Below are 26,785 nucleotides of genomic sequence, written 5' to 3'. Positions count from 1 at the left end.
CTTGCTCCTTAACAAATAGGATCATAGACTGGTTTGGGTGGGAAGGAACCTTAAAGCCCATCCAGTTCCACTCCCTGCCATGGGCAGGGACACCTTCTCCTACCCCAGGTTGCTCAGAGCCCTGTCCAGCCCAGCCCTGAAATACAACTGAGAAAAGAAAACCTATGTCTGATATTCTAAAAACTACCCACAGTAACAATGACAAACAAATTACTGTGGGTAAGCAGCAGAAAATGTTTGGCTAATGCTCTGATATGAATTGTTAAAGCATCCCAGCAAGGTGAACCCCTCAGAAATGACAGGTATTACCCAGTGTCACCCTACCCATGTATGAACTGCAGCTTCAGGCTGTCCTCGGGCGCTCGCTCTCGCTTCAGGAAGGGCACAGAGTGGTTTTTCTCTTTACTTTGCTGTTTCAGCTGAGGTAGGTCTTCTTTGTAAACCTGGAGGAGAAGTGTTCAAGTTAACTGCACGGCTCTGGTTCTCTAACTGTCTGTATATATGAGTAAAAGGCACTTTCTTTCACATATAAAATTTAACATGTGCTAATGTGATGTTCAGCAGCTATAACACAGAGCCAGGCACTATTGCTCCCATCCTTCTGGATGATGAACTCCCCTGACCTGAGTGGCCCAGAACAGCAGCAGTGCATCTTTTCTAGAAGATTCCAGTGTCAGTTAGTGAAAAGGAATGTAAATACTGACTGGAAGTCTTTAAGTGTCTTCAGTTCATATGTGCTCCAGAGTCCATGCTCAAAGCTGAGCATTGGTGAATTTGCCAACATCTCCAGAATGCCAAAGTACAATTACAGCTCTATAAATACCATAAAGACACAAAATACTTTCCACTGAAACATTTCAGAAACACTGAAACTCTGGGGAGCTGCTAAAGATGTTTGAAGGATCATCAGGGCCGTGGTCCCAAACAAAATCCATTATAACACTGAAATGTAGCTTTATTGTTTGTTTTCTGTGTCTCTTGGACAAATGGACAAGGAAACTGCCATTCCCACAGAAACCTACCTGAGTGCCAATACAGAACGCTGGATTTTTGGAAGAAAGGTGTTCACAGAACTGAGCTTTTGAAATGGAAGGCACACAGAGCCTTACCACAGTGTATGTACTTTATCTGGAACGTTCTCACCCATCTACTCTTGCTCCTCAGTGCAACAAAAACAGGAGCAACGTTTTCTGATGCATCTTGAAATCGAGAATCCTCTATGTGCTTCAGCCACAACATTAAAAACACCCAACCCAAACCCCAATGCTCAACATAAGATTAATGGTTCTGTTTCCACGTCAATTATTTCCTTTAACAAAATGCCAAGTGCAGCTTCTGCTCAGAGCTGTCTCACACTTCCTATATAAGATGCTATTTTAAGATGCTTAAGATGCTTCTGGCTTTTCCATGCATTAACCTGCCTGGAACGTTGCTGTTTAACTGCCTACAACTCTTTTCACTTTTAGTTTTTAAACCCAGACGTCCTCTCTGACACACAGACAGCGTGGAGGAGGATGTTGTTTGATTGGAATACAGATAAAAAAACCAGGAGAAGGAGGAGGGGAGGAGGAGGAGGATGGGACAAGCACTGCAGTGAGACTTGGGAGTAAAAGAGAGGGGAAGGAGAAAATTTGACAAAACCCTCCATTTCATTTGCCAAATGTGATTGATCTCTGTAATAAACAGGCAAAAGAAGCTGTTGGCAGAAGGGTCTGTGTAATTTATTGCAGAACCTGGAAAGTGAGGTGACAAGACAAAGGGTGCCTTTGGCTAAAGCATGGCACATTACAGGGGAATTTTCCATTAAATCCCTCAAACCAACCTGAACCAAGCTTAGTTTGCATTTCCCACATTTCTTACAAGGTCCCAGTCCTGCTCTGAGGAATTCCTGACCTTTCACCACTGCAGCTCATGGGGGACAGTACAAGGTGACAGGTGATGTCTGAGTCACAATGACAAAAGCTCCTGAAAATCAGGTTCCAATGAATTGTAAAGAGAAGGCAGAGTAACAGAATAGTTTGGGTTGGAAGGCACCTCAAAGATCATTTAGTTCCAATCCCCAAAACCCTTGGAAATTCTTTTCTCCAAAGCCTTTTAAATTCTCCCCCCAGCTGAAGTAAGCTCTGGGTTTATCTGTATATTGGCTGTGCAACCTGCTGAACACCATCCCAATTAGTGTGATGAACAGTCAGTATGATCTGTCAGGTTCCTTCCCACCCACCTGACGATCGTAGTTGATCTGAGCTTCCTGCTCAATGTCGGAGTCCAGCTCTGGCACGTCGGATAAATCCGAGTCCGACTCCTCGCTGTAGGAATCCACACCACCCTCTGCTTCAAAACCAAAACCAACACATTGAACACATTGAATGCCAAGGAAATGGGATGGGATGTTTTGGCAAAACTTAAACTCTGGGCTAAGCACTAAGACCTTTGGAAGCAGAGGCAGTTGTTAAAATCGCAGGGGCTGCCTGTGAGACTGCCCTGCAAAATACAATTAAACAATTCAACACAGGTAGCCAGATTTTTGAATGCAAGTTACATGGCTAAGTTTGAAAATTTAATTATCTGGTCCCTCTAAATGTCTTCTTTCACATAGTTTGATGAATACTACTCGGTGTATTCCTACACATACTGCAGCAGTTTCTAATGCCCCTTGCCTCAAATCAAATATTGCCTTTGAAAAGCCAAGTGCCCAAACATCCTGAGCGTCTGCAACTCCAGAGAATGATAACAAAAATATTTGCTGTTAATTCAGTAAAAGCTTCTCCAGCAGTGCTGCATTCTGTGCCGATTTCCTTTGATAAATACTTCAGCAGAGCCCACGTTTACCTTGTGGAGAGGTTTCCAGGATGCCATTTGTTATCCCTTCTGGAACAAAGCGCCACTGGAAAACAGAGTGATCAGCACCTCCTGTGCTCAAAACCCACTGGAAATCATGGGACCAGCGGACATTGGTGACGTGTGCTGAGTGCCCAACGTACTTCCTGAACTTGGCTCCTAAAAAACGACAAGGGAACTGTTGGCATGGAAGAAGAAAAAAATTAACATAACCAATAAAGTTGGGCTTCTAAGGGAAACACAGTCTAAAGACACTTGTGAGAACTCAAAAACAACACCCAAATGCCTCATTTGATATTCTGCTACAAAAGTAATTATAATGTAAAAATAAGTGACATAAAATTATATGAACAATATCTTCTGTTTCAGAAAGTACTTAGATCTTGGTAGGAATTAAAAACACACAGGGTTTAATCTTCCCCTTTGTTGCCATGACTGCCAGTATGAACCCTACACACGTGTTACATCTTGTCCTATAAACACAAATTTCGAAAATACGCTGATGTGATATCAAATGAAACACTCAAGATCACAGAAAGCCAAAAGGTTGTTTTATTTATTGTTGGCTTTATGCTTGGTGCAGTGCAAACCCTGAGGAAACAGCCACATTCTCAACAGATCTAAAACCAAGTACATACCCTGTATGGGCAGGGAATTGCTACAAACTGAGAGGTTCAAGTCTCATCTTTATATTGTGCACACACTCCTATGAATTATATACAAGAACGAAAAGCCACCAATAGGAAATACACTGATGTGGTATTAAGGTAAATACTGCGTTTGTCAGCAACACAAAACAGTGTCCTACCTTTCTTTAGGCACGGAAATCTGAATAACTTCACCAGCCCAAAATCATCTCCAGTCACCAGCACGGAGCTGCTGTAATTGCCATCCACGGAGTTGACATCTGTGATGTTTGTGTACTTGGGCCAAATCCCACTCACTTCAGAGCCGATCACGCAGGTCCAGGAGGCCCAGTGGATTCCTTTGATCTCGTCTTTGCTGGTGAGATGCTTCCCAGCTGAAAACGTGCAAGTGCATAATTGAGGCAATAATTTGCTTTTCAGTAAACTCTGTTTCTTTTCACCAAATCTATCTGTGCATTCTGATTGGGATTAATTTTTAACCTCAATTAAAAAGATTCAAAATCTTCTTTAAATTACTATAATCCCACATTTGTGGTGTTTGAGGCCATCACAAATCTTAGGAGTTCTAATGCAGCTCTATTAGAATTAATTATCATACTACTGAGAATTATATGCTAATTAGAATTAGCATGCTAAAACCTAAAAAAGTGGAAAAACTTTATAATTCCACATCACTTCTAACAAAGAAATGTCTTCAGTAGAAAGTATATGTATGTAACACGACTCTCCAGGACATTTTTAAGTGCTGGAAGATTAATAACTCAAATTTTTAAATCATGTCACATGTGTTTGTAGGAACTTGTTGCCTTGATCATCTTGAGACCCTGAAATTTGATTATTTGGTCAGTCAGTCATTCCATGGTACTTTTCATTTACAGAGGTTGTTTTATAGTTGATTGAAGGCTGTCAAATTAGCCCAAAATGAGCACAAAATCTTATTTCTAAAGCTGTCCTCTGTTCTGCAACAGTTTCTTCTAAACATTAGAAAGCATTCTTAAATCAGAGTAAGAATAAATCCATTATTTATCAGTGTTGTTTCTACTAACAAGCTGTGACACTGAGAACTCAAACAGTTCTCCTGTTTTTAATTGTTACACTCGTAAAAACATTCTAATCAGTAACACAGGAATAGTTCATCACTTGAAGGAAGCACAACAGGGACAGAGGCGCTTTGGTAGTTACCCAAAAGTGAGCCAACCTCTCAAAGTTCCCGTGTAAAACCATAAAACTGATGGAGCAGAAAATGCAGAGGCAGCGTTTCTGAGAGCTGAAGGTGGGTATGGCCCGTGACTGCCGCTCTGAAGAACGAGCAGCAGGTATTTCTGTGAGCTCCAGCCCAAAAACTCTGCTTGCAGGACCGTTATTTCCTTCACATTTGTGGTGTTCTCCTCCAATCCCCCACCCCCCAGTTTCACTGGTCCATCCCAGGAGCCCTCCCAGACTCACAGGGCATCCTGTAGAAGAGCCTCTCTCCGGCACCGTCGTTGGTCTGCAGGAATTTGCTGTCCACGGACCAGTCGAGGTGGGTGATGAAGCTGGAGGACTTGTTGCACTCCCCGATTTTTTTGTACCTCTGGGCCACGGCGTAGATGTCGACGGGGCCGTCGTTGGAGCCCACGGCCAGGTAGGAGCCGTCGGGGGAGAACTTCATCTCGTGGATCACCTCCTTCCTGTCCTTGATGTGAACCACCTCCGTCATGTCCCTGCAAGCACCAAGGTCATGTAAAACCAGATGCATTTGCTAAGGAGAGCTTTGACATCCTGGTAGAGTCCTTAGAGGAGAATCCTTCCCCACCCAAGACAGAGATTTCTAGGGGGCATCAGGCAAATTAGCAAAGACAAAATTGCTGGGAGAGAGAGATTAACTTCTTTAGAAGAATAACAGTGGTTTTGGGATGGCTGTTAAATGGATGTGAACAGCCCACTTAAGTTTTGTTAAAGTCATTAAAGCAGAGCATTACAGGGGTTTGCACAGGGTTTTTCCTCCTATCAGCCAGTAGTTCCAAGTATTTTTATTATATTAAATATATGCTTAACAAACACATGGAGTAATGACAAGAAAAGGGGGAAGCTCTTCCAAGTATCAATTAAAGCAGACTGTGTTTTGAAACCTGGGGGTTTGGCTATTTCACTCTATTCATATGTATCTTGAAAATGCTTAAAAAAGTCTTTCAATTACCAATTGTTTTGCCTGGAATGTGTCTGAGAGGGAGTGAACTGTATCACGCAGGACATCCCTCTCCACAGTGTTCTTCCAAATTTATCCCTTTTTCCCCAGCGGTTTTCTCCTCTTACCTCACTCGAAGGACAATGAAGGAGCCATCCTTCATTCCCAGTGCCAGCTGGGATCCGTCAGGGCTGAAGGACACACTCCTCACTGCCTCCTCCATGTTGCAGCGAGCTATCAGGGCGTGGTCAGCCAGGCTCCACAACCTGCTCCAGAGCAAAGGGAAAGCTGCAGTGCCTCAAGGAATGATGCAGGAAGGATTTGGAAAGATTTTGAAGGAAACCCCAGGATAAAATCTGCCTCCAAAATGTTGCTTTCAACATAAATCACTTTGTCCAATACACTAAAAGAGTAATTGCAAAATGCAAGCAGGATAATTCAATTTTCTTTAAAAAAATACTACAATTTTTTGAATTAATGGAAGGGTGATTTCAAATAGGAGCTTTTTATTTTTATAACGGCAAAGAAGAGCCTTTTGCACACATACAGGCATTTGCATAAACAACTGACAAAATAAAAGCCTGGCTTTGCTTATGAAAACAGAAAAAGTATCTTTTAGGACAAAATACTTCTGCACAGTACATTTTGAAAAATTGGGGAAATACACTATTTCCATATGAAAAGTGCCCGTGCTTTGAAAACAAGGCATTATTATAGTATATATGCTACCATTCTTTGGCAACTTTCCTATGCGTTTGTTTAAATGGCTGGGTTAAAAAACCCCAAATAGGCTCAATGAAACATTATTCTATTAGTTAATATCCCAACTTTTTCTGTCCTGTGCCTGACAGATGAGTTTGTTTATTGGAGTCTCCCAGGAGACTGGGTGGAACCCCTTGATGAGCAGACTGATGGCTGTGCCAGCAGCTTTGCTCCGCTCTGTCCCATCCCAGTGGAGGGCACGGCTTCACACAGACATCAGAGACAAATATTCAAAGGCATTCAGAGAGAAACAGGTTCTAATCAATCTTCTTAGAAAAGCAGGAGTACAGAGATCCCTCAGGAAGACAGAAGTGGAGCAGAGCTGCTCTGCCAGAACATCCTGTGGTGCTGCAGCCGGACGTTCTCCGGCACACAAAGACAGGTGTGAGGTGCTTTGAATAAATGTAATTAATAATTCTGGGTGCCTTCAGACAACGGTATTTTTTCCCTGCTCCTGTGGTAACAGACAGGAAGCAGGCAGCTTTCCTACTTGATATGCTTTGCTTTGCAAGTTTAAAATGCTGGAAACCTACATCTGGCTGGAGCCTTCTCTCAGCTGGGCTGGGGAAAATCTACAGTAACCTTTTCTCAACAGGACATCTCAGACATGAGAGTATCACCTGACTCACTAAATACTTTGATTTCTAAAACAATTCAGATTTATATTATAGACTCACTCTTCTCAAAATGATGTGTTAATCAAATACTAAGAAAAATTACCCAGTGAACAGCAATACAGAAACACTCCTGTCAATCCAATTCTAGTATTGAAAAGAAAACTGGAAGAAAATCCTTTTGTGTACGTTTTTATTTGCATATTTCACTGGAATTCCTCAATGAAGACATAGTATCTAAAAAACTCCCACTGCCTGAACTGGGATTCAAATCCCACATTCTGTAGTGGCTCAACAGCTCAAAGGGCAGGAAAATCCCTGCATATCTGAAGGAATGGCAATGTCCAAAGGCACCAGGGGTATCATAACTGCCACCCCAGAGATCAGAGCCATGAGAGCAGCACTAATTAAGGTTTGATGTGCACAAAGAGATCCTGCAGTGCTTCCTGGAGGGGCACGAGAGGTCAGGCCTGCTGTGAGTCAGCAGCGCCTTCTGCAGCTCCAGGCCAGGGCTCAGTTCCTCTGCTCACCACGAGATGAGCCAAGACAAGAAATCCAGTCTTAGGGTGGCTTATTGGCTTGAGGGCAGTGCAGTGCTAATCCCAGCTTTGCAGAACGGGCCTGCATCCTGCCAGGGTGGACTTGGGCCTGGCTGTGCCACTGGGCACACAAACACAGGCACAGGAGACTGTTCCTGCATTTCATCAACTGAGAGAAATAACACTTGTGTACGAACCAGGGAGAAAACATGACTGCACTGAACAACTGGCAGTTCTTTAGTCTCACACTTTGGATCTTAACTGTGGTGAGAAAGTGATGGAGGATGGCAGGAATGGGAAACCAGCACAAGTGAAAAGACAGAAAAGAAAGGGAAAGCAATGCCAGCTGAGCAGCAAAGCCTCAAGGGCCGGGTGAGCGATCATGTGGAATCTGAAAGAGCATTATTTAGGAACTGGATGCACGGTAAGAGATTGATTTTTGCCACTGAAATATGGTCGAAGGGTAGAACCCACATGGATGTTTCTGAAATAAGTTGACTGGTAGTCCATAAAAACTGAACATCTCTTTGGTAACGGCCTGGCCTTGATTTAAATATATGCAATCAAATCATCTGTGTAAGACAAAAAGCAGTGACCATCCGTCTGGTAAAGGGTTTGGAAAAACCAGATGGAGGAGCTGGAAATCAGGACAGTAGGGTCAGGAGGAACCACCAAGGTATTTAGGCTTTGGGCTTGTTGCATATTATTAACAGAAGAGAAATACAAAGTGATCCTTCTCCATTTAGATCCTCACACCTGCTGTACCAACAGCAATGCATCAGCACTACCAGCAGAGTAGAGAAACCCAGCATGTTTTGAACACAAATTCTGATTATTTTTTCATGATGTGTGGAGGCCAAATATGAAGGCTGAAGAGAACAAGCAAAGGTGCTAAGAAAAATATAGGGGGAAAAAAAATTTCCTTAATAGAAGGCCAGAAAATAAATCAATTACAAATGAATGTGCACAAGAATGATTAGAAATAAAGGACTCCAGCCTTGAATGATAAGAAATAAGGAACTCCAGCCTTACCGTACGGATCGGTCATCGCTGCCCGTCACTGCCAAGGGCTTCTTGGGGTGCACAGCCAGGGCCCAGAGCTCCCCCTCACAGTGCCCCTGCATGATCAGCATGGGCTTGTCTCTCTCTCTCACCAGCACCTCGAAGATCTCGCTGTCCTGGGTCCCTGCCAGCAGCCTGTCAGCCTTCCAGCACACGCTGCGGATGGACAGACCTGCTGGGACGGGACAGGGGGCTGTGGGGGAGGCACTGCCCCTGCCCAGGGTGGCACAGGGGCAGCAGCAGCAGCACCGCAGCAGCAGCAGCACCGCAGCAGCTCACTGAGACCCGGCACGTTCTGACACTGGGGGGCTCACACAACAGCACAGTCACTCCAATCCCCAAGCAGTTGTGGTGGGTTTTCTCCCTCGGGCAGGGGAGGAGGAGGAAGCTCCAGCCTGGGAGGACTCTGTGTGTGTGACACTGCTGTGCCAGGGCCTCCAGGGACCCGGAGCCATGCTTGGGGCACACCCTGGGAGTTTGTTTTACAACCCAGTTCCACTTCACAGCACTGAAACATCTAAATTCTACATTAGGCCAGGTGCCTGTGAATGAAACTGGGTTTACTCATTTTTTCAGGATTTTAATTTTTTGCACATTGCAATAAAATTTTAATGGGGAATTTAAATGCTTTGTGCCCATGTTGTCACACTTAGCCACTTTAGTCACAATGGATTATTAGAACCAAACAAAACATCCTCCCTCCCAAACTCCAAACCAAGAGAATTTTGCTTTGTATAACTTTTAGAGAGCTTGATCTTATTCCACAATTCTGACTCTAACTCTGGAGCTGGAATTTTACTAATCACAAGCAGGCTGTGCCATTTGGTGGCATTGTCTGGCCAACTGCTTGCAGTGTTTGTGTTTTCTGTTCCAGTACATGAAAATTCAAGTTTGGGTAATGGGCCTAGATGCTGTGAGATGGGAATGAATAAAAAAATCCATTTGTCATGTAGTCAAGGTCAACCACACCATCATTTAAACATATTTTTGGAACCAAACACATGATACAATTACCTACCCGTCACATAAATAAAATATTCTCATCTCCCGAGAAGGTCAAATTAATCTTCATTTATTTTCTTGTCCATCTCCAGCCGCTTTTAATTTTGATAATGTCACTGTGTGACCCAGCTAAATTCATCCACGAGTTCTGACTCCCATCTTTGATACACACCAGTGAGCACCCAAGGGATGGAATTCACATATTAAGTGGCAAGTGGGCATTGTTAAGTTTGAGAACACAAAGCACACCTTTGGATGTGGGAAAGGCAGTGTTCTCTGGGACATGCAGCACATAAAGATCAGCTGTTATCAGGGTTTGTTACTAATATACCTCTGCATTTCAACACAAAGCCAAGCCTGTGATCAGATTGCTGCTGGTGATGCATCTCATTTAGAAAGTGTTCAGTGCCCTTCAGTGCAGGATGACTGAGGAACAGCAAATCCAGGGGGTGACAAAGGGCTTCCTTCCAATGGCAGTGACAGGGTATAAGTCATGCTTGGATTTTATGGCCTGTAGTCATCCCCAAGCTCCTCATTTTTATAGCTGCAGTCAGAGCAGTAGCTCCACCAGATTTTTCACAGATGTCCTTTTCCTTAGTCCCAGTGATTATCCCCATGGGCACATCATCTTTGGCTAAGCTTGGACAAAATTTGCAGCCTTGCTTAAGGCAGTTTCTTGCACCATTAAAGCAGGCACTGTGGTAATGTTGCTTTTTTTTTTAACGACAAACAAACATAAACCTGAAGAATTTTAATGCTGTAAAAGCAGCGTTCTAGTTCGAGTTTTCAGAAATCAATTAATTTCTCAATTTTTAAAAGCTGTTCTAATTTATATACAAGTCCAAAGGGCAGCTCGATTCACTTTCTACAAATGAAATTTTTTATTGCTTTTGCCAAGTAAGAAGATGGGAAAAACCCCTCCTGCCTGTCTCAGCCCTACTGGTGCTGTTGCAGTGCCTGGTTCTGCTCAGCTCCTCTCACCTCTATGTTCTGTGCCCTGTGGCATTTAGGAGATGGCAGAAATCAGGACATGAAGTCAGAAAGACTCCATGGCATGTCTGATGAGGATTCACCTTCAGTACAACTACAGTCAATTATTTCTCCACAATTTTTAGAAAGAATTACAGAGCTGCTGTAAACGGTCATGAGGAACTGCTACTGGTTTCTAGAAAATTCACGTTAAACATTATTGCTCTGGCTGCAAAAAGCACCATAAAGCCAGGACTGCAGAGCAAAGGGACTCCTGGTTGGGTGTCTTGGACACCTTTGGGAGGGTTGAATTCCACGGGTGAACACTCCAGGGAGGCAAAGTGCTGGAGCAGGTTCCCTGGGATCTCTGGAGACTGGGAGTGCCCTGAGAGTCTGCCCATGAACTGAAGTGATGACTAAGCTCACAGGAAGCAGGATTAGATTAAACAAACATGATGATCACCAATTTAATAACATTCCCTCTCACAAATCTGCCAAGTGCTACCTTTCCAAATGCACTAATGGAGGGCTCAGATGGTCGGTCAGCATCTTCGAGAGTCGGGCTCCAGAAATCTCAATTAGTCAAATGAATTGCAATTAATTAATTAATCAAGGGTTGCCTAACTCCATTCTCTTATCTTTAGGTGTTTAATTAGATTTTACTTATCTTGCATTTGCATGGTGAGGAGCATCCCTCTGTTTATACTATGAACCATGGAAAACTCTTCAGGCTACAGCATTGTCAGAGGTTAAGGGGAACACAGATCCAAAAATACATACAGTCACTGAGCAAAAAAATCAGCAGCATGCAGAGACATTTATGCTTCACATTCAGTGTGTCATAATCCATTAACCAGATGTGTAAAAGCCATTAAAGGAACAGCTCATTACCTTTGTATCCTTGTTCAGTCTCCCTGAGATCAATTTTGGTAATTGGTTTGAACTCCGTGTCCCACAGCCGAATGCACCCATCTCTCCCTCCGGTGGCAAAGCCTTCCTCACAAGCATACATGCTGAAAATTCCAGCCTGTCAACAGAGGGATAACAAGTTTTACAGGCCTTTAAAACCCACTGGAACACGCAGAGCAATTATTTTGGGACACACTCTTGTTAAAGGCCAGAGGCTGCTGGGCAGCAGGGTGTTGTCCATCCCCAAAGCACATCAGCACACACAGCTTTTATTTCAAGTGCTCCACTTCAGTGGGTTCTGTAGAAAGCTTTGTGCCAAGAGCAGTGCCACGGCCTGCTTGCAGAGCTCCAGATTTGGTGGAGTTAATATTATGCCAAGGACAATTAAATAAAAAATGGAACACTTCAAATAACGAGCTCCCCAGAATAAACCAAACCAAGCAAAGGAGCAGTACAAGGATTCTTACAGGTGCAGAGGTGACTGAGACATTCCCTCAGGAATTCAGCTCAGACATCGTTTGGAACCCGACAGGAACTGAAAGTGTCAATTCATTCTCTTGGTTGAAAACAAGTTTCTATCACGGTTTGAATTTCTTCTTCATTTTTGAAAATGCCTCATGACTGCTGACTGTGCTGGACTACCTTGGAATAGCTCAGGGAGTGCCTGCTGAGCCAGGATTTTGTCAGGAAAACCTCTCAGTTCAGAGACAAGTTGAACTGCACAAAGATTAATACAATGGAGAGAAGAACTCAGTATTCAAAGCGGCCTTGTGTAATTTCTTAATAAAGTGATATTTCTAATTATTAATTACCTAGAGATTAGAAACTGGGCAGGAGAATGCATATTAGCCATGGCAAATCCCATAATTTATCACATTATATCCAAAAAGATTGTATTTAATCATTCTAATGGATCTAAATAAAATTCTGCACATCTCCTACAGGGGGTTATCATTTGCCAAAGACATTTCTGTGTTATTGCAGCTGCACATCACGTGGAATGTCACAGAAGTTCCTCAGCTAAGATGTCCCACTGACACTGAGACTCATTACCCCTCACTGTTTTCATAAATTAGGGGTTACTTCTATAACAACCAGCACACTTAGAGCTGGTTTGAAGAGCTTCTCTGAATCCTGACAAAGGGGCAACATAAACAATTTTGGGAGGTCAGAAAAAAACCCGTTGTTTGCAATGCTCTTTCTAGAAAGGTTCTAGAGGAAAACTATAGTGACAAGGGTTGGATTTCATACCACTCCTCTAAGGAAAACAGTCTTGTTTCCTATTGTTCAAAAAACCACACCATAATGCCATTAACCACTGTCATACTGCAAATAGGAACTGTTCTCAAATACATTTGAAATAAGACAAGAAAGTCCTACTGTGCCTTTACTGCAGCAACAACAGAGAGGTAAATTTACTGTATTAGACTGGTTAGAAATCTAACACCATCCTATACATTCCCCTTTCACTCTGTAATTATGAGAGCTCCAAACTGAGGGGGGGTGTTATGAAGCCAATTGGACTAAACTGCCTTTGGAATATGGCTGGAATGCAAAGTCCCAGATTCAACAGGTTTATTCCACACTGCAGCTCTTATGAAGAGTCGGTCCCCAGCGTTGGAAATTTCAGTGGTAAAATTCTGTTTAAAACCAGGTAATCTGCTTACCAACTATCTGTAAGTAAACTGATTGTAACTGAAGCTTCTCAATTGGCGAAAATTTAGGTTTAGAAACTTTTCTTTAGGGTTAGTTTGCTTGATTAGATCAAGGCTATAAACATCAGCAGTTCTATCAGCTCAGCATCTGTTGGCAACATGTCAACCAAGCACAATGTTATATCTGAGTTCTTAACTGATGAACAGCCTTAGATATTGCTCTGTCCCAAAGGAGAAGGAAAGCTCTGGAGCTAAGCCTCCAGGAAGGTTCCCAATTCCATGACCATTCCTTTCAGAAGGACAGGAGAACACCACTCACGCTGTGTGCTCCCTGGATGGTGCGCACCAAGTTCAGCCCTTTCCAGACGTAGATGTCCCCGTTTAAAGCCCCGGAGTAGGTGACATCATCTTTAGCACACGCCAAGCACAGGATGGTTTGCAGGTCTCCTGTTTTCCCAAAGATTCCCCTCTTTGCCGTCAGGGCGTTTCCACACAGTGTCCAAAACTGGGAAATGCAAATGGCACATTAGGAAAAAATCCCTGCAGGATTTCTGGGTTTCATATTAGTGTGCAGCTCGCAGATGTACAACCTGACAGAGCAGGGTCTGGGCAGGCACTAAACCCCAAAGAAATCATCAAGCTGTTGGGGAGGTGAGGCACAAAGTTGCCTCGCTGTTGCCACACCACCCCTTCCTGCCCCTTCTCCCGCTCTCCTTTATCAGGTTTTGCTGGGAAAAGCTGTCCATACACGTGCACGTTTTTAAAGCCAGGAACGTCCCATTTTTCTTGTCTGCAAACCTTAAAACGCAGTTGAAGTGACAAAATAGTTGATCTTCCACAACTTGCGTGCTGGAGCAGGCACTTCTCCCTTCTCCAGAGCACTGGGAGAGGTGTGTCCCTCAAATATGGTTACAGTGACTGAGGAACCATCTGTTCCAGGGAGACTGAAACGCTCCAGTGTGAAACAACACTGAGACTGAGAGTAACAGGTTCCCCAAGTGTGGAATGGGGACCTGCTTGGCTTCTACAAGGCATTAACGTTCTGCAAAAAAGAGTCTAAAACTGAGAGGGGGAGAGGAAAACAGAGAAGAGAACAGAAAGTTTGCCTTAGAAGGGTGTCTTTAGTGGTGAGAAATATCATATTGCTTCTTTTTGAATCAGAGTGCATAATGTCCATCTCATCCCCACTTTATATGCCTGCATGTTTTCATGCCTATAAGCTGAATTTTTAGGTATTTGTCTTCATACTTATAAAATGTCCCATAAAATTCCTATAAAACTGACATCCAGAAAATCCTCGGATCGAGGTTTTTTACTTCAGATCCTTCTCTATTTCTAATTCAATTAAATTTTCCCTTTGCCTCTTAACATGAGCCAATTTTGAAGGCAGAGGGAGTCCTGCCCCCAGGGAGTAAAACCTAAACTCTCCTCGCTGCTGCTTAGCAGAGGAAGGGTGGGAGGGCAGCAGTGCCAGGAAAAGGGTGGAGGGAGGATCCTGAGCCCAGTGGGAGATTCCTCAGCTCCAAGGCTTTACCACAGCTCCTAATACCTGCTCAGCCAAATGAGCCAACAGACTTGACATGCCAAAGGAATAACTGGTGCTATTCCCAAGCCTTAGTCCCAGTTCTCCCAGTGATACTATTGCTTTGGAGCTGTTATTATCACATTCCCACAGCCTTGCACTGAACAGCAAGTTCAGGCTGCTGTGGGAGCCTCACTGGAGGGAACACGGAGTCGTTTCCCCTCCCTGCTGCCGTTTTTGTTCTTTTTTGGCATGTCTTTATCTCCATGTATTTACAGTGCTGGTAATCTGGGTGTTCAGGGTAATTATGGCCATTTTCAACAGGAGACAGGTGCCAAACAAAGACAGGTTTTGGCAAACAGCTTGCAGAATACAACAGATGGTATCACTGCTGCCAAAACCACCCACAGTTTGAAAGCAGTGGTGGTTTTAAGGGCACAAGGAACCAGAACTACAGATATTAACTGGTTTCCTAAACTTCTAGTTAAAGCTCTTCCCACCCCAGTCATGTGAAATAATTGCCATCTGTTAGGAAGGTTTTTGATGAGACAGGAGAAAAATAGAAACCTGAAGGGAATATTGGCAAACAAGGATTCCTTTCTAAGCTTTCCACAGGGACGAGGATGTTTTACCCTAAACATCTAGGATATATCTGGGTTTGTATTTAGAACACTTCCAGAGAAGGTGACTTAGAGGGAGCAAACAGTGGGGCACTGGAGTTCTCATCTCTGCAGGTGTTCCTATGACTGCTGGCAATGAGAGGCCAAAGAGAGGTCATTTAATTCACTTTTTAACTTAGTTCACCCTACAGCTGCTCAGTGACTCTTTGTGATGCTTGAGGAGAGAAACAAAGGCTGAGACAATTTAGGTGACATGGAGAGGGCAGAGAAACCCAAAATCACAAGTATATAATGATGATCTTCCCACCTTGCTTGTTCAGGGGACCTGCATCTCAGTCACTGCTGAATGTCTGAACTGGCTTCAAACAAAAAGTTTTGCCAAAATGTTCACAGAGTAAAGAAAGAAAAGCATAAATTGTCTTGTATTTAAAGCCCTCATCATGTAAGAGCACAGATTTTTTTTTTGTGCAAGCACTTTTTCCAAGTAAACAATAAGAGATCTTTACCTTTATGTGTTTCACTCCACAGCTGACGATTCTGTTTGGCTGATACTGATCCCAGGAAATATCAAATATCTGTTAAGAAGTACATTAAGCTGGTATTTTAAATTACACAGTAATTGCATGTAGGTTCAGTTTGCTTTTACCAGTGCTTAGCTACCATTTCTGTTGGAACATATTACTAAAAATGAAAGAACAGTCTTGAGGTGAATTTGGAACTCTGTAATCCAAGGTTAAGGCAAACATGGAGGGCCCCTCACACAGTCCTGTGAACACACCTCATCCCTGACTCCACACTACCAATCCATTCCAGCTCCAAGATGTTATTGAATAAACAATATTTAGGCAGGCATTCTTTCCCACTCCCTCCTTTTTCAGAGTGTGAAACTCTACCAGGACTAAGATTTTAGTACTTCTTGCCTGTCCTGGAGTCTTCTGCTAATTCAGAACCTGATCTTGTACCTACTGAGGTCAGTAGCAAAACTTCCACTGATGTAACTGGGAAGTGAATCAGTTCTGAAAGAGAAATTCAAGAAGGACTGAGATGCTGTTGTGTTGGGAACATTGCAAGTAAAAATGAACTGGCAGATTATTGAGCTGACACACGGGATGCAGACAGACTGGATGTCACACCAGCTGCAGGGGCGGGCTCAGTCTGCTGCTTTGCATCCAGGATGTGTAGCAAAATATTGTAACACCCCAATATTATAACATTAAAACATGGGATAATACCACAACATAGCCACAAGAAAGGTTGTCAGACCGTGCCCATAATTTATCTGAATGTGGGCATCCATGTGCTTATATATGTCAAGGAGGTCTTTTGCCTGTGTTAAACCTGGTAAAACATTTCCTAGTCCTGAACAACATTCGGAACTCAAACCTGGTCAGTTCTCATCTTTATTGAAGTTATGATCCTCTAACTGAGGTTAACAGATAGAAAAGGAATATTTACCCTAATTAGGCTGCTTCTACAGGTGACTGTCTGAAGCAAAACTAAAAGGGAAATAATTCAATCTGCCCTCAGGATAAACTGTCTTTTTGACATCCTGAGAGAAAACACGATCTGTGCCCCCTGAACTCACATTTCACATCTCATCTGAGGAGCTCCAGATCACCCTACTCCGTGTGTAGGGACAAAGGATCTCCTCCCCAGGCTCCCTGCCGGTGCTTTGTGCTGGCTCTGGCACAAGGAGGGGGCACAAACACCTCATCCGGTATTTCCGAGCGCGATTCCCTTTGCACGAACCCGCTCCACACCCCACTCTGTCCCAAACCCTGGCGACCCCCAGCCCCCCCAGGAGCCTGTCCCACCATACCCTGTCCGAGTGGCCCGTCGCCGTCGCCAGGAGCTTCCCCCTCTTCCAGTCCCAGATGCACACGGTGTTTTTGGCATCCAGTCCCACGGACGCCAAGCGCTGAGGAGGAACCACAGGATCCCGTTAGCGGCAAAGCTGCTCCAGATCACCACCCTGCATTCCCAGGATTGCTGCAGTTCCCAGGATTATTGCCCAAGTGGATTGGCCCTGTGTTTGAACTCCCTGGCAAAGGCAAAGCCAGTCACACTCAACACTTACTCACTGAGAGGGCACTGAAATGTCTCCCTTCTCTAAAGGGTTACTGATCTCAGGTGTCAATGTTTCCAGGGAAAGTCTGACCAGGAAGGGTTTGAGGGGCTTGTTTCAGGTGTATTTTGATTATTAATTTGATAATAAAAGCAAACAGGAAATAAAAGCTCTCGCTATTTCCAGCTCCCATTTTGTTCATTATGTTCATTTTGTTGAGCTTTAGAATCAGAACTGGATGTACTTTTAATAATTGCCTTTTACAGAGCTTAGTGCATCAAATCACCAATTAAAATAACTAAAATCAGTGATTAGTAACCAAGCTAAATCAAAGTTCTCTTGATCATCAATTAAAATAACTTAATTGTAATACTTTTCAATCTCAACAATACAAGAAATAAAAAAGAACAGAATAAAACAGAAGGGAAAACCTGGAAGGGAAAAGGCAGAGTGCATTTTATTTGCCCTTAGCAACCCATGCCTGCCAGGGGTCTGGCTGTACTGATCAAAGCACAAGTTATTTTTCATGGCACCTTCACTGATTTCAACTTTTTCTCACCTCTTTTACACTCCTCCTCACCATGGCAACCATGGCAGTACTTCCAGCATCTTTTAGATCCATGATGTGACCAACCTCAGAGCTGAGCTGTAACTCCCAGTCGGGAAACCACCCCTGGGGGTGGATGGGCAGTGAAGGGACTACAGAAACTAAGAACTATTTGCTATTTTCTTTTAAAGTGGTCTGCTGAGGAAGGGCTCCTGCTGGCAGGAAAGTGAGAAATGCTGAATTTCCCTTTTGGTTGGAACACTTACACTTTTAGTCCTCCTTCTGGAAGAGAATTTGACAGAATTCTATTCAGAGAATTCACAGAACTACCAGAAGAAAATATCTGCCAAGTAGTTTATGCACATAATTAACAATTATTTTTAAATCTACACAGATTTAGAAGATCTGGCTAAAGAAGCCCAGTGCTACCTAATGAAAAACTTAGAAATACATGTATGTATTATGGCAGTGCCCCCCTCACCCCATTAACAATAAGTCTCTTTACAAAGCACACAGAAAGGGTTCATCTAAAACAGAGCAGAAACTGAACTGTGCAGTATTGACAAAATACTTCAGTGCAAGGCATCTGCTTTATAGGTAATTCTATGAAGGGGAGCTGTTGGTATTTTTAAGGAGAAATTATAGCTAACAAAAGACATTTTTAATTACAGGCAAACTGACAGCCCCTCATTAAACATCTGAACCAAATGCAGTTCCCCTCCTGCCAAATGGCATCTCCTGCTCAGACAGAAGAAGCCCAAACTAAAATCTGTATTTTTAACTTACAACAGTCCTGCATTTTAAACTTTAAACTCCGGTATTAACCACAGAAAACACATAACCAGGAAATTTTGGGGGAACCCAAGCTGGCTCCATGGGGATCAACCCAGGGAGTGCAGCAGAACCACCTGGGCTCTTTGCTGTAGGACGTGGTGCTGACAGAGTTAACAGAGGAGAGAGCAGGGTTCTGATTGCATTACTGAACTGATCTGTGCTTTGGGGCTGAAATGCAAACCCTCCCTGGCTGTTGGCAGCCCCTGGGTGGAGGAGAAGGCAAGGTGTGCACTGGAAGGTGCAGGCAGGGTGTGCACAGCCTGTTTTGCCCTGTCACAGACACCAGCTCCCTTGGGAATGCTGACTAAACAAACCAGCACTGCTGCAGCTCTGAATTCCAACTGCTCAGAGCCTTCCCCCTCTGCCCTTTAGCTGGGGCTCAGCACAGCAGCTCCTGCTGCAAAGCCAGGGAGAGCAGCAGAAAGCCAAGCTGCATCATCCATATTTATGTGTTCCAGCACTGCTCTTCCTCCAGACAGAACAGCATTCAATGCAAATCTTTATTTCCAGAATAAACTAAAACTTCCCCAGCCCCTCCCCTGTTCTGCAGGGCAGCCCAGCACTGAGCTGGGGGGTTAATGACAGCCAGGCCCCAGCAGGACCTTCACAAAGGTCTAAAAACAAAAAAAGTTTATCCACCATTCCCATGAAGTTAAAAATGAGGGGGGGGAATGAAGAACATGCAGTTCTGAATGAACAATACCTTGAAAATATAACAGCTCTGGAAATCTTGTTCTGTTGATCTGGGAGTTTTCTTGTGTGAGGTTTTTATTCCACAATTCCAAGGACCACGTTTTTCATTAATTAGAATTGGCACAGGAGATTTTAGAGGAAATGGCTTTACCTTAAGAAAACTGGAGGAACGTCATTGAAAACTAGGCTTAAAATAGAAAGCTAGTTCCAATTTTTAGTGGGGAAATATAATCTGTGGTGGTGTTCAGAACTCCAGTTACCCAATGCTTTTTTAACCACGTTAAAGGCAACTGCTCAGGTTGATGTCCTTCATTTCAGACTCCAAACTGAATACACACAAGCTAATGCACAATAAAAAGTACTTTTGTTTCATGTGAGAATACATTTGATGCCTTGAAGGCCAGTTCTGAGCTCAGACAGAGCTCAGAATAAATAAATAAATAAATTAATAAATAAATAAATAAATAAATAAATAAAATTAGCCATTTAATTATACTATTACTACTAATAAAGCACTGTGTGGTCAGTGGGAGAGTAGCAAAGTACAGGACAATAAAGCACTTCAATAGTCAGCAACCCATCTAGGACATGATTTTAAGAAAATCTTTGAAAGGCCAGAACATCCCATAGTTCTGCCCCGTTGGGATGCAACTCTGAGGCACAGAAAATACAAAACCAGGAAGGGTCCATGCAAGAATCCAGGTGGCAGCTCATCTAAGCATTCCTAAGAACACTTTAGCAACCAGCTCTGAAGTGTTACACCAGGACACTCATCAGGACATCAATAATGACACTCTGCACACACAGATATTTATAAAGCTCTGTGAAGTATTTCTCAGGTAGGTGAATTTTAGATCTATTTTCCTCCTACTTCATTCACAACTGAAAGCTTTTAATAGCTCACCTCCAGGGGAAATGTGTTTAGCTGTGACAAGCCCAGCTGTGAGCAGCCCACCGTTTACCTCTGTTTGAAATTCTGCCTCAGAATATCCCCTGAGCTGCTGCCGTTGCTGCACAGCCACGCTCAGCGCTGACCCCGTTATTCAATTAACCTGCCAGGGCAGCCCAGCCAAGGAGACTCTCCCGGCGGGGACATCAGTGCGGTTCTGCTGCCAGGAGGGCTGCGGGGCTGGCAGGGCTTTGCCAGGAGCCCGTGTCTTGGAGCAGCAGGTGCCAGGGAGGTGGGGAAGCCGTTCCAGCCAAACCATGGAGGGGGATCTGTGCTCTGAAGGCAGTGGCACCCACCTGGCCGGAGGTGTCACCCACCTGTCCGTCGGCGTCGAAGGCGAGGCAGGCGACGCCGTGCGTGTGCGCGTCCTTGAGCACGGACACCGTGTGCAGCCGCAGCGAGTCCCACACGCAGATGTAGGGCTCCTTCCCCACCTGCCCCGTGGCCACCAGCGTCTTGTCCGGGTGCACGGCCAGGCTGCGGCACAACACAGAGGGAGGGACGGTAAATACACCTTCTGAGTCACAAAAACGGCAGAGAACGGGAAAATTACATTAAAAAAATCACCTTTTTTTTTTTTTAATTTTTTAGTTCCAAACCCAACAGCCCCTTTTGATTTATTGGAATAACAACTGTCTTCGGTCTGTTCCATTATTTACTTTCAGTAATGTTTTGCTGACACAACACGACGAGTGTAGAATACAATTTATCGTGTAATAATACTTTGAACAGAAAAATTAAGAAAAACATAACCAGTGTTTTTAAATACTTTTGACTGATAAGCTGATTGAACACAGACTTGTATCTTAGTCTTTCATAGCTTTATGGAGTCAGTGGATGATTTTCCACAATTTATTCCTCTTTTGCCCTTCAGCTCAAACGTTCTGAAATAAGGATTAGAGGCTGAATAATGAGTATTTCTCACAAGAAATCCTCTCATCTTTAAATGTTTAAAGACAGCAATCTCAGAAGAGACACAGAAGTAAATTGTTTCACCAGAATCAAACCATAGTTCTGTTCACAACTCTTCGGATACGAAAATAATAATAAACCCCCTCTGTAAAGTCATCCGAATACAAAGAGGGTTTTACAGTCACACAGGAAACAAATGGCTGAGTATGTGAGCTACAGATGGAATAAGGGAAAACATCCTATTAATAAACTGGCACTCAACAGATGGCCACAGGGAGCTGAACAGTTCTGCTACCCCTGGAGTAGGTAATACTAATTATTAAGAAGAACGAATTGAAAAACTTCAGGAAGTTTCACAGACATACATATTCCATTTTAATCAAAAAACTTCAGGAACTTTCACAAACATATGTGTTCAATTTGTTCATGTTAAAGAACAATTCATGGGAAAAGAACAAGTTTAGCCCAACTGAGCTGTTTTATCTGCTCCTGCTCATGTCTCTCCTTTCTCCCCCAGACTGTGGCAACGTGTTCAGCTCAATCCTAAACCTCTAAAGGGAACGAAGGGTGACGCCTCCAACTTCAGGTGTGACACCTGTAATTAAGTTAGAACGCTTTTCTTCAATGATAAGAACCAGAGGAAAAGATTAATTGGGCTAATCTCTCCCTGCTAGAACAGAACTTAATTACCTCTGCCACCCTTCAGCACAGAGCAGCTCTCACACAGCCGAACCTCCCCTTTTGCATTCCGTGAGGAACATTTCCCATGACACAAATGTGCCTGTTCTGAGTGTCCGTGGGGTTTGTTTTACCCTGTTTGACACATGACATCACCCAGTGGGGGGGCTATAATTAGGGAGCACTCTCAATTCCTGGCCCCCAATGAGCAGCGTGATTTCCCAGCCCCCTGAGGACACTCAGCTCCCCACCAGCCTTCCCAGTGCTCTCCGCCTGCCCACGCTCAGTCTGGCTCTTGGATAACCAGGGGCTTATTTTTGGCAGGCAGAACAGTGGGTTACAGGAAGGAAACAGAGCCCATTTCCAGAACAACTCCTGGGACTGTCTGATACCTGGGTGTGACTTACATGTGCCATGGGTGCTCAACTGTAAAAACTCTAAGTGCAATTATACAACATCTCTGCTGGGTGGGTCATATGCTGCCTTCAGGGGGTAAGATTTCCTGCTAGCACAGCCTCTCTGACCCTCCCTGCCTTCTTTGAGGAGGAGAAACTTCATTGCTTGTGTTTTGAATTGTTAAAGTGCATTTTTTCAACTTTTGTAAGTAATTAGACCATTTATGGTGATACCACATCACTCTTTGTGCCACTGGAATATACTGAAATACTATTATATTATATTTATAGGAAAATAGGATTGGAAGAGATAAGGTATTCAAACAGCAATTTATGGTACAGAAAACATTATTAGGGGATTAATTCCTATTCCTTCTACAGGGAGAACTAAACCTAAGCAGGGTGGGCAGAAGATATCTCACAAGAGATTTTCACCCTGTTTTCCAGGTTTGGGGGAAAAGGCCACAAATTCCCTCTCACTGAAGGGCCGGGGTGGAAACAGAGAGGCTCAAACCCCTTCCCCACACGACTGGCCCTTGTCTCTGTGTAACAGCACCAGGGGTGGCTGCACACGGGGGGACAGAGGCACAAGTGGCCGTCCCTCCCTTCCAGGGAAGGCAAAGAAGCCAGGGCATTCCTGGCAGGCTGCTCTCCTGAGCTCCTGGATGCCCCTGCAGAAATTCCAAAAGCACTCTGATGTGTCTGCAAAAAAACCTCTTGGACCCACATGACTCCACAGGCCCCTCTTTAATGCAAACAATCCATCTGGGATGAACCAATAACCTGAGGGAACCTTCTGCCATTCCACCTCATTAATAAAAAGGTCTATCAGGAAGAAGAAGAGCTTTCAGGGAGCACTTCCTTTTCCTTGCCTTTCAAGATCAGCAGTCCTGGATGTAGCATCCAAGGCTGGAAGGCTGCTAATTCAGGATAATTAGAGATGCCAGACACGTGTTCCAGCAGGTCTGATGAAATGCTTTATAAAAGTCATTAGTGGATCCATCTGGTCTGGGGGCCTTGCCAGATGGTAAACTCTTCCTACCTCCACAATTTCTGTGGCAGCAATATCCTGCTCCAAGAGTTTCTTTTTCTTTCAGAACCACATTAGAATTCCAAGAGACAGAAAGTATTTGTTTCCTGTCTACATTGTGTTTCAGCCTATCCTGGTTTTCTGTAACAGGTTCCATACACTTATAAACATAGAGCACAGGTCTGAAGTTTAAAACCATGGCAGAGTATAATAGTTTAGATATGGAATGCAAACTGCTCCAAGTAGCTGAATATTCAATTGTTTGACTGAATCAAATGTTAAATTGTAATTTCTGTATTTAAATTGTTCCCAAACTGCAGATAAAACTACTTTTCTTTCACAAAGCACACAGCTGAGGAACCAGAGAATTAGAGGTGCTAGAAAGAATGGATGAGTGGGAAGAACAAAAAGGGGATGAGGGAATTGATGGTTGAGGAAGTTTCATGAGAGAACAGAAAGCTCAGGGGAGGTTTAATGCTGGTCTTTTCAAACCTCAAAAAGTGGGGGTGCTCTTTTCACAAGGATGCACAGGGAGAGGACAAAAAGCAAGAGACACGAGCTGCTTTGTGGGAAACACTATCTGGATACAAGGAAAACATTCCTCATTCTAAAAACTAAACATGGGGACAAGGTTGCCTAGAGAATGGCAGAATCCCCTCTGTGGGAGTGGTTCAGGACTCACTTGACAGGCCCCAGGATGACCCAATCTAAGGCCGTGCTCTCCAGGGAAAGTTGGGCTGGATGAGCTCCAGAGGCCCCTTCCAAACCAGACTCTTCAGTGGTTCCAGATACTGAAATACATCAGCAAAGCCTTAAGTAATCAAAGCAAAAATGCATTTTGGCTCACAGCAGTTTCCCTGCATTAGATAATTGCTCCCTGATGCTGCAAAAAAGCAATTTCTGTTATCTTTAATACAGGCCTAGGGAATTGATGGAGATCTTGAAACGGGTGTATCAGATGAGAGACAGAGGTTTAGAACTCACCACTCTGGGCCTTTTAAATCTATCACTGCACTACCCTATTTATCAGGGAGGGAAAACACTTTGTCACTGCAGCAGCCAAAGGCTGAACATTTGCTTTTATAGTTTTGGTGCATAACATTTTATGTTTTCTATTTAGGATGCTACATTAAACTGAATCTTTTTATAACCATCCTATTAGCTGTTCATACAAACTAAAACTTGTTTCCAGAACATCCCACCTGACAAAGAAACAATTGCTTTTTGAAAAAGGAAACAAACACCCGGAGCTGTGAGTGAAGTCACTGCACAGTGGCTGAAATCCCCGTGTCAGGTGGACTTGTCCTCCAGCTCCTGCCAATGTAATTCAGTCTCTGTGCTGGGATGTTTTGCACTTTAAATCAGTGTGCAGATGTGATGTTAATCTAAAATAACTCTAGATAGACAGATCAATTCATCTCTACTTCAAACCCATCCTGCTTTAAATTTGGAATAACATTCATGTTTAGATATATCTTTACAGAACTGTGTTTTCTGTTAAGGGAGACTTGGGGACTGGCAGACACTGTCTGTATGATTAATTCTCTTCAGATATCAATGAAAGACTTCACATTCCTTGTTCAAAGTCAGCTACAAACCCTCCAGTTTAGCAGAACAGAAAACACAGCAGGTCTCCCCTCAGAATTTAGGTCAAATTTGTGAAGTACTCGGGGCACTGACTGCTGTGCTCGAACACTGGACAGATAAATAAGATGACAACCATTTTTTTTAAGACTTTTTCTCTATAGCAAAAAATATCTCTGAAAAAAAAAAAAAATAATTCCCAGAGGCTCCAATCCTGCCTCAAAATAACCATTATGCACCAGCAGGTATCTTCTCTGCTGTTGTCTCCTCCTGCTGCACGGTGCCAGTTCTCAGAGAGAAAGGAGCAGCATTCCCAGGATCCCGGCAGCCCAGCAGGGATGTCTGAACAGCAGGGATGCTCTAAGCCACATGCTACTGCTCACCCAGAGCTGAGCACAGAGCTCACTCCCTACTCAGCAATTCCTCACTTCACAGAACAAAAGGGCCTCTCCCCTCAGCTGTGGGGTCAGAGGGAACTCCCTGCACAGACAGAGCAATATCAGCAGCAAAATAAGGCAGGATGCAGCCTGAGCCCGGAGATGGGGCAGCCCCGAGACACACAGAGCTCTGAGTGCACATATTTTCATGTACAGTGCAGGCAGTGCACACACTCAGCCAGCTGAATGGCTGTTTACACATCTGAACATATAGCTGTAATAACACTTCTAAATACACTAAATATTGCCACGCGCTTCTTGCAAACAACTCCAGCACAGAACATATTTATCCTGACAAAAAAAAGAATATAAATGTTGATGGAAACACTGCAATGGCGAAATTTTAATTTACTGGCTTGAATTTTATATGGTAATATCTTGTTTATATATAACACAAACCAGGATATGTGTACAGAATCATGGTTTTTTTAAGATCATTTAGGCATTTTTAGGTCCAAATTCTTCCTAACTGTCCTACTGGTTGTTTTCCCCTCCATACTCCCTGTGTAGGAAGCAGTGAGGTTCCAGCATTTACTCACCACTCTGCACTGGCTTCCCACTTCCAAGAAGGCAGGCAGGCTGTGGGAATTGGGTGGCCTGCTCAGCCAGCTCCCATCTGCTCCTGGAGGAAGCAAACTCCCCCCAGCTCAGAGCAAAGGCAGTGCAGCCCCGACTGAAACACTGTGTTAGGCCTGGCCCCAAACCCAGCCTAAGGTGAATCCCTGGGGAAGCACGTGTGAGCTTGGCTGGCTGCAGGAAAGGGCTTGGGAGCACAGACTCTCACAGGTGTTGTTAAGCTCCAGTACTCTTAAGAGTGTCCTGGGAATCCAAGGAGCACTTGGACAGGGATTTTATTTCTGACTGTTTGCCAGAGCTCAGCAGTGGCAGACAGGTGACAGAAGCACACAAAGTTAGAGCCATTCCTGCCACTCTTGGTCCTTGGGGAATTCCTGCTGACCTGCTCCTCCTGCCAGTGTTTGTTATTCCACCACATTTCAATAAGGTTTGTTTATCTGTCCAGTGTTTATTAGAAGTCCTGACAGATCAGGCCCAAAAGGCCACATAAGCCTGGCAGAACATGGAATTTGTCGTGGCACCAGGAGCTACAGAGGGGTCAGAGAGTCAGGCCAAATTTAAAGAACAAATGGCTTTTGATCAAGTGATTAAAATTTCCTCAATTTTCCAAGAGAAAAAATAAACCCTTAAAATGCAAAACCATTCTGCTGTTTAATTGAGGCCAGCTCTGATTTACACTCATGTGGATCTGTAAGGAGAGCAAAACTGGGCAGATTTCCTAAAAGGGAAGGGCACTGCAGCACATCCTGCAGCACTGGGGCTCCTCTCACACGGGGCTG

General features: G+C 43.8%; 1 protein-coding gene across 8 annotated transcripts in view; it reads right to left on the bottom strand.

Annotated features, from left to right (window-relative positions):
- EML6 (EMAP like 6) overlaps positions 1-26,785 on the bottom strand; it is a 75,803-nt gene that overhangs the window by 32,278 nt on the left and 16,740 nt on the right. For 3 of the 8 annotated variants that reach the window (XM_027653907.1, XM_027653911.1, XM_027653912.1), the window contains exons 2-13: positions 20,712-20,871; positions 17,126-17,224; positions 15,813-15,881; positions 13,484-13,669; positions 11,492-11,627; positions 8,600-8,804; positions 5,781-5,918; positions 4,932-5,188; positions 3,647-3,859; positions 2,830-2,997; positions 2,222-2,331; positions 325-443 (exon numbers count right to left, since the gene is read on the bottom strand). In XM_027653907.1, the coding sequence (XP_027509708.1) occupies positions 325-443; positions 2,222-2,331; positions 2,830-2,997; positions 3,647-3,859; positions 4,932-5,188; positions 5,781-5,918; positions 8,600-8,804; positions 11,492-11,627; positions 13,484-13,669; positions 15,813-15,881; positions 17,126-17,224; positions 20,712-20,871 (1,860 nt within the window). The remainder of the gene's footprint in view (positions 1-324; positions 444-2,221; positions 2,332-2,829; positions 2,998-3,646; positions 3,860-4,931; positions 5,189-5,780; positions 5,919-8,599; positions 8,805-11,491; positions 11,628-13,483; positions 13,670-15,812; positions 15,882-17,125; positions 17,225-20,711; positions 20,872-26,785) is intronic. The other 5 variants (XM_027653910.1, XM_027653913.1, XM_027653914.1 and 2 more) reach the window with 3 other exon arrangements.

This window comes from Corapipo altera, unplaced genomic scaffold (assembly GCF_003945725.1).
Source record: "Corapipo altera isolate COAL_440 unplaced genomic scaffold, ASM394572v1 70, whole genome shotgun sequence".
NCBI classification, from domain to species: Eukaryota; Metazoa; Chordata; class Aves; order Passeriformes; family Pipridae; genus Corapipo; species Corapipo altera.
The sequence above is the reverse complement of the archived record's forward strand: the minus strand, read 5'-3'. Positions and strand labels throughout refer to the sequence as shown.